This window comes from Corvus kubaryi, unplaced genomic scaffold, assembly GCF_017639235.1.
Source record: "Corvus kubaryi isolate FWS band 111438036 unplaced genomic scaffold, C.kubaryi_AGA036_p1.0 split1-65, whole genome shotgun sequence".
Lineage (NCBI taxonomy): Eukaryota > Metazoa > Chordata > Aves > Passeriformes > Corvidae > Corvus > Corvus kubaryi.
Genome location: NW_024582080.1, coordinates 7,978,910 through 7,992,258, shown reverse-complemented (window position 1 = coordinate 7,992,258; position 13,349 = coordinate 7,978,910). Strand labels below are relative to the sequence as shown.

The window sequence follows — 13,349 nt, the reverse complement described above, 5'->3', positions numbered from 1 at the left end:
GGGAAAGAAGAATGATAAGCAGACTTGATGATCCTGGTTGTCCATATGCATGGGACATCACACTACTAACACTTTCATTTTACCACATATCTCACATATTTCCTGCTGATTTAGTGAATGGTATTGCCCCTCTAAGATGAATTTTCCATTCCCATCAACCATCTGGTCATCCATATGTTTCCCATAATTGCCCTTTCTTAGGCCTTCTTTTACCTCTCAAACTGTTTTTTCAGCAGATCCTCTGAACAATCCCTAGATTCTACCACAAAGCTGGAAAAGAGATAAGACAGTGCTTCTGCCTCCTCTTCTTTTATGCTGCCTCTGGATAAATTGACAGAGCTCTGTTTCAGGATTGTCATCTTTATCTAAAATGCCTTTCTGTATTCCAGACACCTCAAATGGCTAGCTATCACACAGTTAGAAGAAAGCTACTGACTTACACATCATTTCACTTTTTTCTATTACTCTGGACAAAGTTAGGACAAACAAAATCAATGAACAAATTAGAAAAATTTAGCAGTAAATGTTAATGAACATCTAGGAGATTCACTTCTTGTAATTGCTACCAAAAATTAGAGAAATCAATGAAGGCAAAAATTGTGATTTCTATTGCTTCTCAATCTAATAGTACTAATTTATTATCTAATTATCTAGTATTTCTTTTCATCATCATTATCTCTGTCATTCTTTCCAGTCATTGGCCACAATTTGTTACTTTCACTCTTCCTGGCAGATTTACATGCTGCGGGCTTATTACACATTCATGGTGTATATGTGCTGTGTTAGTAAACACAACCTGCAGAACAGATCTAAAACCATTCAGGCATCACCATCACTGAACTTCCTTAGCTAACCACTGTACCTGAAAACCAGCACCAGTGTGCCATAAATATAACAGATCCCTTTTTATTATTTGTTACAATTCAGAAAATTTTAGTCCATAAAATTTTATTGTTTGAAGCTAAAATAAGCAAAATTCCTGCAGTAAACAGAAAGTTAAAAGCACTCTGATATATTGTAGTTGTCTGTCTCTTATGTGCATGGTTGAGGGCTGAATGACACATATTCCCTCAAATTTCTACTCCCTCTTGAGTACAAAAAGCCAGAACTTGTTGATATTCATTACATATTAGGAGGACTGTCCTTTATTGAACCTCCTCTTAAGGGTACAAACTATGTAAAAAAACTTCAAGCTTAGGTGTGCAATACAATTTCACTGTTAAGTCTTAAATCCTCTCTGGACTTGGACAAGAAATTGGGAAAAACAGTTTATCTGTCAACAGAGTAAGAGATTTGCAAAAACCTGTTATTGGAAAAATGGAAAGCCTAAGCTCAGCTGCAGAACTGACAGGTATGAACAGTGAAACTCCTGAATTTCCTCTTCTGATAACACAGCATTTGGAGGGTATTTCAGCTTTCATGAGAAAGGAAAAGAAATCACTTAAATTTAAGTGGTGGTATTTTGAGATGCATGGAAGTCAGCTTATCAGTGTTTACAGACTCCACAGTGCATGCTCGGATTGGAGACTCTTGAACCAGGTCAGTGCTAAGCACCTGGAGGTAGAGACACGTTCCAGCACCAGGACAACGTTTAAATAATCAGTTTCATTAAGAAAAGCCAGACAATAGCTCTTGTTAGACCAGCTTGCTCAAACTATGTAGTTTCTGAAGCCCCAATAAAGGGAATAATATTTCATATCAGTACAATGCAATTTCTAACAAAATATGTTTTTCATCAGTAATACCAGAAATTAAAGTTTATGTCATTCCTTAAAACCAATTATTGATTTAAACAATCTAGGTTTTTTTTTTCAGCACTGCTTTCCCCTTTGGGCTGTGTTTTTTTTTTTAATCTTAATACAAATAGCAGACATAAATACTTCATATCATCAATAGTCTTTCACAAGATTTTTTTTCTTTTTATGTATTTATTTTACTTCATTGGCATATTATGAACAACAAACTACATATTTTAAATAGCCTTCTTAAGATTTAGACATTTTAATAACATGAAAATGATGTAAAAGTTACCCTACAACCAATAAAATGAAATGAAGTATTCAATAGAAAGCCCATCTCAACAATTCAGTAGCATATTTCAATGAATACCCTAAGTACTGAAACACATTTCAATAGAATGAATATCCAGTGACTACATCTTTCATATTTTTAAGTATTCACTCATCATTACAGTCTTGTTATTTAACAAACCCATTCCCTGTCCTTTCAAAGCAGTAAGTTACGGTCTGAAACTCACATTAACCAAACCAAAATAGTGCTCATTGACTGGAAATTGTTCCGGACCAATCTCTTTCTCCAAAGCTGAGGCATTGGCGCCCTAGAAGAAAATCAAAAGTAGCAAAATATTAGAGTGGCAACAGTGAATTTAAGCTGCTGAGGAAAAAGAAATTTTTGGCAAGGATAAATGATCAAAACCAATCAACCATCCATAAAAAACCCCTGCAAAACACACTGATTACAACTAAAAATTACCTTAGAGATGTTTCCAAATATGTTCTGTCCAAAAACATCTCAAAGTTATATAATTTTCACATATTTTCATGCAATTACACTGTTTTGATGTTCTGTACTTATTATTTTCAGAGTAGAATTACTTTAATAGCACTTGCACTAATGCAGGATGCAAAGCAGGTCATACAAGGCCCACTGGCAAGCTCCTTCTAACAGGTCTAACTTGCATTCTGTAAAGCACACTTCAGAAGAAATTAAGAGATGCAGATTGTTCATAAGTCTGTTCCACTTACACTGAAAACACAAGCTGTACAAAGTGCTTTGCTAAACACCTTGAACTTTGTAAAACTAAAAGACAATGCAGTACAGCTACTGATGGTGTGCATTACAAAGGCTGCAGCCTTTGCCCAAAAAAATCTGTTGGGTCTGATCCTCAAAAAGAAGCCAGAGCAAGTAACTTTGGTTATTCTGTGGGTGTTGACTGAACTGGAGCAGTAAACACTGGGTTTCAAAGGAAAGTGTTGTTTTCTTTTTTATTTAGAGACAGAAAAACCTCTATGCTGGAAAATTCAGAGAACAAAAAAACCCCCAGCTTTCTATGAGCTCTTACACTGATTGCTTTTAGAGAAATGGAAACACATGCAACTTTTTGCACACAACAAAACTGATATCTATCTATCTCTCTCTCTCTCTCTCCTATGGGACTAATACATGAGCATGAATATTCCAGCAAGTCTAACTGCAGCTAAAATAGCACATAATATACAGCAAAGAACCTTAAAACCAGGTGCAACTCCCTCCCAACAAGTTCTTTCTTTACACCAAAGATATAGCAAATAGCCCTTACATAGGCTATCACAATAATTAAATTAAATCAAAATCACAGAGTGCACTAAAAACAGCACACAGGATTGCACAGATTAACTACAGACAGGAAGAAGTGGAACAGAATGAAAACTAGAACTGTATCAAAATGTATAGAACGTGGCATCTGCCATGGTATGACCCTGGTACTGCAGAACTTTACAGAAACTACCTCAGCAGTTCTGAAACTGGAAGCACATGCTCAAAGGCCCATTAGGAGGTACCAACTTTAACTAGAACAGGGCAAAAGATAGCAAAACTCCACACTTGAGACACTACAGCTCTTCTCCATTCACAGCACAGCCCCAGCTGCTTTCACCAGTCACATCCCCTCCAATTACCCAGTTTGATAAAGCCTCTCCGTTACTGGGGATTTAGCTGCAGGGCTTATTACTTAGAAGCTGTTCTCAAATGGAGATTATAGTGGTGAGGAAAAGGGGTATAAACCCTCATTTAAGATTAAAGCACTCTGTGACTCTGAATATTTAGTTTTGCAGCCTTATTTAAATGCACCCACAAGCTCTGGCAAGGTATTGCAAATAAACCAGGAAAAAGAAGGAACTGTGGCGGCCTTTATACTATTGTTAAAATCTCTACTTCTTTAAAAATAAATTCAAGAGCAGGCTTAAGGAAATTCCTTCTCTTTTCGAAGCTAGGGTGGAGTAGCTGCTTTATTCTATATTTGAAAGGAAAATATTATGATACAAACATTGATGTTTCTGTTTGTACAGACCTGAACACTGTATTTAGTTTTCTAGCACAATAAAGATCCAACCTGGCAATAAGAAAGACATGCTGAGATACTACAAGATTGTCATGGTTTTCCAATTATTCAAAGGTGCTTCATTCAAGGCTCAGACTTTCACATGATTTCAAAGCACTGCATCATCTATGTTTGAATGCAGCTGTTTATGAATGTTAGTACAAACCAGCAGGGATGTTTTACACCAATGTAAAACCCTCGAGCTACTCAGACTTCCCTTTACAGCTCTCTTTTTGTCTGTCATACAGGATCTATCTCTCCCTCCAAAGTGATTATTTATACTGTGCACAGTGTATTGGTTGCAAAAGCAGAAACACAGGGAGACTACACTAAAATGCATGTTCACAACTGACCCATAAAAGCTATTTTAAAACCTAACTACCCCTTGCTTCAAAATGTTTCCCAGCTGTGATTACAGTACATGTTATCAGTCTCAGCTGACTCTTCCATCATGCAAATACAGATGCAGGGGGGGAGCACTGCAGGACCACCAACTATTACGGTACTATATCACCTCTTGGACATGAGGACAGCAGAGGTTTAAGGCAGAAGTGGGAGTGTCTCTCTTTTCATCAGACAAGTCGGACTTACTGGACTTGGGAACTAGACTCAGGAAATTTCAGGCTGTGCTCTATGCTGAGGTACTTCAGATAATTGATTCCTCTGCCAGTTAAATGGGATCGCTGGGGAAAATCCCCAAATAAATCCCTCTTCTTTGGGGGGCTCACTTAATAACACATACAACAGGTGTTCAGTCCCCACACTGCAACCTGGCTTTGATATTATATAGGGGACAGAAGGAGACATCAGTAAGTTTGGTCAGTACCTCCACCTCCAATTTCCCTTGTCCTTCTGAGGGGAAGCACACAAGGTCATTACCCAGAAATGAGAAGGAACAGAGGCACAGCAGAAGTCCAAAACGCTAATAATATTGCAGTAGTACTAGGATTTACCACTTTTTGCATTGTATCAGTGTAAAAGCTATACAGCTACACAACCTAGCAGTGCCTTACATTAACCCCCTTCCAGCAAAGAGATACAGGCACAGAAAACACGAATTTCTCATAGCTGATGAAATACACCTTTACAAAGTGGAAAGTTCAGCAACTAAGGTGTGTTTACAAGAACACAACATGAAATCAAGATTTGCTTTTTATCTGTTACTGAAAATTATCTTGGAAACATTAAACCATCAATGACTATACAAAAATCTTCACAAATCTAATGAAAGTTAGGTGTAAAACTGAACTATTGCAGATTTCACCCTTCAAAATGATATGTCATGTAACCTTTATTTAATCATGTTCAAATCAGTTGAACATTTATTGCTTATATCCCCCATCAAGTTAAAGAAAAAAAGCTATACTACTGGATTTATAAATATCACCGTAAATGCTAATTTCTTAATGAAGGGATAAGAATCTGTGTTTGCCACGGAAGCCCCTTAATTAAATTTCTCAACTTTTATTTTTAAAAGAGCTTGAGCTTTCTACAAATCAACACATTTAACATTAGCCAGATGAGGGGTTTATTTCAGTTTAGTGGAATCAAAGCCCAGGAAACACAGTGGAATAGGAAAGTGTATTTTCTTTGAATTGAGTACAGTTGTATTTTCCCAATTTTCACATTTTATAAATACACATCCTCCCAAATTACTAAAATAAACTAAAAAAACCCACTGATGCAATCCATTTCAATGGAAAAGGGCAGAAAAAACAAAGCACAGACAAACGCAGATGGGTTTTTTTGTTTGTTTAGTTTTTCACTTGCTGAAACAATAATATTATTAAATGCCATTTCCGTTTTTATTATTGCCTTTCCTCACAGCCTCAGAGGCCACACTGCTGCGGTGTTACATGTTGAACTAGTCCTCCTGAGACACACTAACAGCTGACACATGGATAGGATAACTGGAGCCAATCTGTGAAACAAATCAGTTGGTGCTTAGGATCTGACACACACACTTTGGGTTTCACAGCATTCTTGCCAGATTAGTTGTAGGCTGGTTTTGTGACTGAATACCAGCTGCAGCTGAACTGTGTTGTCTGATGTAGTTTCCTTCAAAAGCCATCTAATTTGTGCACTCTAAGAGTGCTCCCAAAATGCAAACCAAAGCATGGTAAACTGGTATGCCACCCTATATTAAAAATACTGTCTAAAAACATGTCAGCAAGCAGGCAAACAATTGCAGTTTTGAAGTGTCCTACCTTGTCATTACCATCCAACCTAGCAGGCAGAATTTCCCTTACAAAGGCTTGATTCATAACCAGCCTAACATGCTTGGAAGCTTACACTTTTTACTGGCATGGGAGAGGGGCTTTGATCTATCCCTTTCTAGAGTAAGTATCAGTTGATTGCTTTGTGGGTTATCTTTGCAGTAGTTTAACAGCTTTACCCTCTAGTTTGATTAAGCTGTAAACTTCCTGAGTAAAATCAAAATTTCACCTTTAAAACAAATTTCTTGTCAACTTACATTTGTCACCAACATCCTGAAGATCCATTTCTCCCTTCACACATGCACTATGCTAGATCCTTCCTTACAATGCCCTCCACCTCGCTCAAGAAAAGGAACAACACTGATTAAAGGTGGTTCATACAACTAAACCATGTTGCACGGGTGTATATATAAGCCAAATCTCTAAAACATGACCTTAGCTATAGGTAAATTAACAATACCACCACACAACACAGAACTATCACCTTTCCTAGTGACCAAAAGGCATTACAAGTAAAAGGGAAATTCAGTAATCAGGAAGAACAATGTTCCTGAACAAGTGTAAAATTAATGGAATTATTTATAATTTGCAAAAATAAATCTCAGTATAGAAGCACTCACTAGTGTTTTCACTCTTTTTTTTTCGCTATCCTTGTCTGCGCCACTAGTGAAGATATGGAGAATTTCACAGCCTAATGCACTAATTAATGCACTATGACTGAAGGAATCCTCTCTTAACGAAGAAATGCAGAATTCTGCTCTTCCAGTTATGTTTTATCAGAATACGTGAATTCATACTTTTCCATGTATTCATAGGAATCAGGATTAAGAGCAAAGAAAACAGCTATATTAAATCAGTTTATATTTGTTGCTTCAATTGCAACCAAGACTGAAATGCAATTATTTTGATACTGTTTCCAGCCAGGAAGCAGCATCGAAATACGAGTGTAATTAAATAATCCTTTTTGTTCATTTCTTTACAAATGAACATGCATTATTAATACATGAAATACTTGGATAGTTTCAGTTAATACTTTTTAAATACTTCCAAATAGTGTTATTTTACTAATTAATCAGTCTAAGACATATATATTCATATCATGTGCAGCTAAGATAAAAGATTTTTTGAGTATGAAGTAAAAACACCTCTGCCTGGGTAAGGAAAATTATACCAAATCACAAAATTAATTTCTCTTTGTATTTGGTATGTCTACCAAGCCAATCTTTTTGAGCCCCACTGAACATTCACAATGTATTTTCCTTCACAACTACATATAGTCACACTTCCTTGTGTATGACGGCGTATCCTTTTGAATACCCAAGTCAGAGACAAGTTAATATTTCAGAAAAATTACTACCTAAAATGCAGGGTGAGTGGGGAAAACACATTTGCTCAATCGTTGTTTTTGCTAAACTGCATCCTGTGATGTGTTTCACATGCTTTTATTAACCTACGTAATTCCAGTTTCAGAAAACAAATATATTGCTTTTATAACTTCCCATGCTCATGGAATCATAAAAAGAATTTAAGTTTATAAGAGGTGGTAAAAATGTGTTCCTATTCTGGTCTACTCATGTTAATACAACCTTCTGGTTTTACACTACAAAAAAGATCTAGATTTTTTTTTTCCCTCAGCTGAAAGATTAGGCACACCTTACTGAAATAAATAATTTGTTAAAAGCATTTAATTTTGGCAATCTTCCTAAGCTACAAAAACAAAAATTACCCCTTCCACACGGCTTTTATACACCTCTTTCCCTCAAGAAATTTGAAGAGAAAAGCCCCTTTTGCCACATTTTTACAGAATCATTCGTATAAGTTTTAATGCAACTGAGTTGCTTCAGGAGCACATAACTGACCGATCTAAATATTCCAGTGATGTCTAGTAACAGGATCAGGTGTTCACACTGACACAGCTAAAAATCCTGCTGCCAAGACTAGAGTCCAAATTCGTATTTCATTGTTTCTTTGAGCTTAGAACTTGCAAGATGAATATACACATGTACGCGTAAAAAGAAAATGGAACACTTACATAAATAAAATTATCCACCTAAATAATACGTCAACTAAATAATTCCCTGTGCTGGTATAAATACTGCTTTACAACTACGTAACTTCAAGAATTTTTTGTGTTTCATATTTGACAATTGTTTTATATTAGAGTCAAATTCCTACTTTGATGAAAATTGAAAACGAAATTGTCTAAATTAATTAGTATACTAAAAAGTGTCACAAACCCAGTAGTTTAAAGACCAAATAAAAACATTCATCTTTTATTACCATATTGTAGCATATTACAGCTACAAAAATGATGATGACAGATGTCACAACCATGCTTGAATCTTAGTATAATGTTTATCATGAAATAGTCTCCTGATAAGAACTCCAACAGACAAGTGAACCTCCACACTGTGGTGTAAACTCTTACCCCAGCTGCCTAACAAATACTTCTCCAAAATTTCCTGTGCTTGCAACAGAGCCACCACAACAGAACATGTCCCTGAGCACTCTGGTCCACGGAGCACGGCAGATTCAGGTCATGGTGCCAGAGTGAAATGCAGTGGCTGAGATGAGCAGCAGCGGCACATGTTCCTTCTTGCCAACCGTGCTACATGAGCAAGGTAGACAGCTGGATAAAGGAATGCCACAACACCACTGTTTCCCCTGTGTTACTTTAGTCCTTTCCTTCTCTGCTGGATTTTTCTGTCACCTCCTCTTTTGAAGCGGTTTTCCCATAACTTTTCTTTCCTTGCTGTTACTCAATTCTCCCTTCTTCCAGCATGGATCCTTTGTATACCTTCCTGCGGAATCTGTTAACCTGATCATCAATTAATGTTTAAGTATTACAATTCATGCCTCAGAGGAGACAGTGCAATTAGAAGGAACAGGAGTGAGTACCTCATAGCCATTTCTGGCTGGCTGTAGACTCTGGCAAACATCAATTTACATGAAGTGCAGATTTCACAATCAGGTTTGAAAGTCCTATTGTAAACAAACAATTCCTGAAACAGTAAGAAAGCCCGTAAATCCACACCTCTCCCACAGTTAGCTACAAATTTTTCCTGCAATTAAGAGTTTTTATAAAGCCTCTCTGCTGTGACACTCAAGGTAGGTGCACTGCAACCTTCCCTCAGCGGGGCACTTCCAGGGTCTGTTTCCTCTGTTAGGACGCCTTTCCCACACATGCTTGTTTGAACTCTAGTACCTCTGAAACATCTTCACCCTTGTGAAATGTGACTGAAATGGGCAAAAGGGTACTCATAACATAACTGCCCTTCAAGAGGAGGCAGGCAGGAAAAGGACAAGAGCCAGCCATTCAGCGTGACTCCACGTCTTAATCCTTTCAAAAACGAAACAAAAATTTGGATTGTAAGATAAGCAGAGGTCCTCATGCAGAACACACTGTTACATCACACAGTCAACATCTAACCACAAACTATCTATTTGATGTCAGTGCTGAGGGGCTGAAACCATCACTGAAGACGTTCAGTGACAGACTCTGTATGCAAGATGCTGAGCTGCCAGGCAGAGAAGGGAATACACAGACAAATACCCAGAACATGAAGATTTTGATGTCTAATGCTACAGCTCCTAGATTAGCATGGTTTTAAAATATCACACTTTTCCAGGTTGTGCCAACATCATCAACCACTTTCTACAAGAAACACTGAAAACAAGTGTTTTTCTTGTTCTTGTTCTTCTTCTACTACCATTACAACTTCCTTGTCTATGTCTGAGGCTGACATCTTTGAGGCTTTTCATAGCTTTTAAGCTACAAATGTAATTTCTATCTTCTCTTTGCTTCAGTGACTCAAAGACTTGATACCTTTCAACTGCTGGCAAGAGTTTCCTGGACTCTAGACAACAGAAGCAGAAGTACTAGATGCAATCTGTGAGTATAGCATGGGGCACATCTTCCTTGTAGTTAGCCTGGGTTACTTTATCCCTCCTCAGCCATGCATAAAAACCCCAAACAGTTCAGTCAGGTAAGACTCTGACTGCAGTTTTACTCATGGATGAGGGTAAAAGATCAAGTTCTACTTTTACTGCAAAGACATTAAAAATAATTTAAAAAAATAGACCACACAATTTTAACCTCATGCATTTTACAACAGGAACAGTGGCTAAACCACTCAAGGGCAAAGGTATTTCCAGTGCTTTTCCACAATCTCCAGCCTTGTCATTAAGACTTAGTACAGCACAAGGAAGCATGGGAATGGTGATATAGAGCAAAGAATTTTAAGGAAGTTGAAAGGCGACACAACACTAGGAAACATTACTACAGAAAGAGCTCTGTTAACATTAGTATGAACACTGGGGTGTAGATCAATGAACTAATGGAGCATACACAAAGGAACCAATCAACACAGACGGGATGTCCTCTTGGAAGACCATCCCCAAAAGGTACTACAGGTAAACTAAACATACTGGTTATCACTCTTCACTGTACCCACACAACGTGCCAGTACTGCAAAACATAATATACTGCTTTATAATATTCAGGGCTTGAACAACGAGGGTAAGATGCATAAAATATAAATGAGTCAGCAGAAGCAAAACTTGAATTCAGATTTAAAAAAAAGAAGTCGTGAAATGCAGAATTGCAATGGAAGAGCTTTTTCAAAATAGTTCTAGACTGCTCTTAGAGATTATAAGTGTACATGCATGCTAGGTTTGTGTAGGCACAAACTGTCTCTTGAAAAAAATGCCTGTTACTGGTTTTGTACTAAGTAATCATAAGAAGAGAAGTAACAGTCTGAGAGTTCTTGCAAGAGGCATGGGAAAAGGCAAGAAAAACTTGTGAGAATTCTTAGGTAGTTGTCTGGCACTTTATCAAAGTGTGTTGACACGATGTAAGCATTGCCAGAAAAAAAAATAGTATTACTCAGCAATTATAATCCTTCTCAATTTTGTAAAACATATGCTTAAACATAAGTATTTGACTCTTGTTAAAATTAAAAAGATCTGCCTCACCACAACCACACTTCTGAACAGCTCCACAGTAACTACCAAGTGCTCCCTCACACTATCTTTATGGATATACTTTTAAGCACCATCTTATATTAACTGCCGAAAAGCTTTTACAGCTGGTATCCTATGCTAGGTGTCCCATATCACAATACTATTAAAGCTCATGGATCAGAAAGGCCCAGCAAAAATCTTATGCCTGGAGTTTATCCACCTCAGCACACGTGACAATGATTGGACAGATAATATCGAACTGCCATCAGAATTTCAGCTTTATGGATACAGATACTTTAGTTAGTAATAAGAAGATTTTTAGTTGAAAAAATTGGTTTGGGATTGACCTAAATCTCAGTGACATAACATCATTTCTAATAAACATACACACAGAATAATCTTAAACTATCTGCTTGGCCAGTCCAGACCTAGGGTTTGCATGCAGTCCAGAAGCAGAGCAGTGAGGTCTCACACTTGACCCAAATCAAGAGGCCAGCACTGAATTTATGCCGACACAAAGGCCAGCGGCCAACTCTGGGTGAAAAGATGTCAGCTAGAATTGCAAGAAAAGGAGATCACCCCAGCTCAGGGATCAATCACACTGATTCCTCAACAACCTGCCTCCAGAGAATGGAAACTCCTGAAGTACATGGTACACGTCCTATAAATCTGGCCACATCAAGATGTCAGTATACAGCTGATAAATTCAAGAATTTATCAAGAATTTTATCAGACTCTTCTAATTCCAAACTGAAAGATGTCATCTCCCATGTCACAAAAAACATTATTCCAGTGACTAAACACCACCTGAGCAATCCCATCCTATGGGCTTCCAGACATTCACTCAAAATTCTCATGGGCCACCTCTGAAATATCTGTTTGAGACATTAAAGCCTCTTTGCAGCAAGATTCATGAAAACCATAAATCAGTTTCCAATAATATGAAATGTAAGCACTTCCCACTGTTTGATGTTATGAGACATTGTAATAGCAACTCAGCAAATTAACAGAGTAGATGACAGAGTGCGTTCTTCCCCTTAATAACCTCTTTCCTTCCCCCGTGGAAACGGATTTGGTTACAAGAACTTTCACATGGCCACGGAATAGGTACAAGAGAGCACAAATGCAAGACCTTCTGCTATGAACCACCAGCACACCTCTTGCATGACAACCAGTAACTTCTACTGACTAAGGGATATTTCCTTCCTTAAATTCATCACTCCTCCATCAGCGAATCTACTGAGCCGCCCATCCCTCTTTAAAACAACCCGAGAGAGCCTTATCACATCTGTGCTTCTGCTTTTGGCTCTAATTCATCACGAGAGAGAGTAATGAGAAAGCGGTCACAGGGAGAAGCCTCCTACGGGACCAGGATCGATGCACACCAGTCAGATCACAAGGAGCGCGCCTGGCCGAGCCCATCGGGCGGGATGGGATGCTCGCACTTGTCGGGGTAACCCGGGGAGCACCGGCCCGCTGATGGGCGATTCCAGCCCCAGCTCAGGCGCGCTGCACTCGGAGGGAGAGCAGGGACGCTACGGAGTGTGTCGGGAGAAGGAGGGCGCTTCCAGAAACCCGACCGTAACCACCACACGCCCGCAATAAGCAGCCCCGAGCTGGAGGCGATGCCCCCGCTTTCGGCACACTTTGGGGAAGGCTGTGCTTGGTCACCCCGCGCTCCAGCCCCGTCCTCAGTCGGGACCCCGCTTCGCCGCCCGCCCAGCCCAACCCCCTCGGCGCCCGCATCCAGGTTGAGTCTCCCAAAGCCGATTAACTCCGCTCCGCTCCCGCCCGCCACCCACGGCAGCGCTCCCGCCCCGCGCCACGGACACCGCCCCGCGCCCCCGCCCGGCCTCCCCCGCAGCCCGCCCCCCGCAGCCGCTGCCACCGCCCGCGTCCCCACCCCCGGGGAGCCGGCACAGCCCCAGCCCCTCACTCACCATGGTACAGATGGAGGCGATTTTGGAGACTGTCATTAGGATTTCCATCCGCCCAGCGCCATCTTCCGCCCAATCACAGCGCCGAGCCGAGCGGAGCCGGGCCGGGCCGGGCGGGAGCAGGAGGGGAAGGGA

General features: G+C 39.4%; 1 protein-coding gene across 2 annotated transcripts in view; it reads right to left on the bottom strand.

Moving 5' to 3' along the window:
- Window positions 1-13,343, bottom strand: part of USP12 (ubiquitin specific peptidase 12) — a 32,832-nt gene extending 19,489 nt beyond the window's left edge. For both annotated transcript variants that reach the window (XM_042014083.1, XM_042014084.1), the window contains exons 1-2: window positions 13,218-13,343; window positions 2,258-2,338 (exon numbers count right to left, since the gene is read on the bottom strand). In XM_042014083.1, coding sequence (XP_041870017.1) covers window positions 2,258-2,338; window positions 13,218-13,265 — 129 coding nt within the window. In that variant the 5' untranslated portion in view covers window positions 13,266-13,343. The remainder of the gene's footprint in view (window positions 1-2,257; window positions 2,339-13,217) is intronic.
- Window positions 13,344-13,349: the final 6 nt, after the last annotated feature.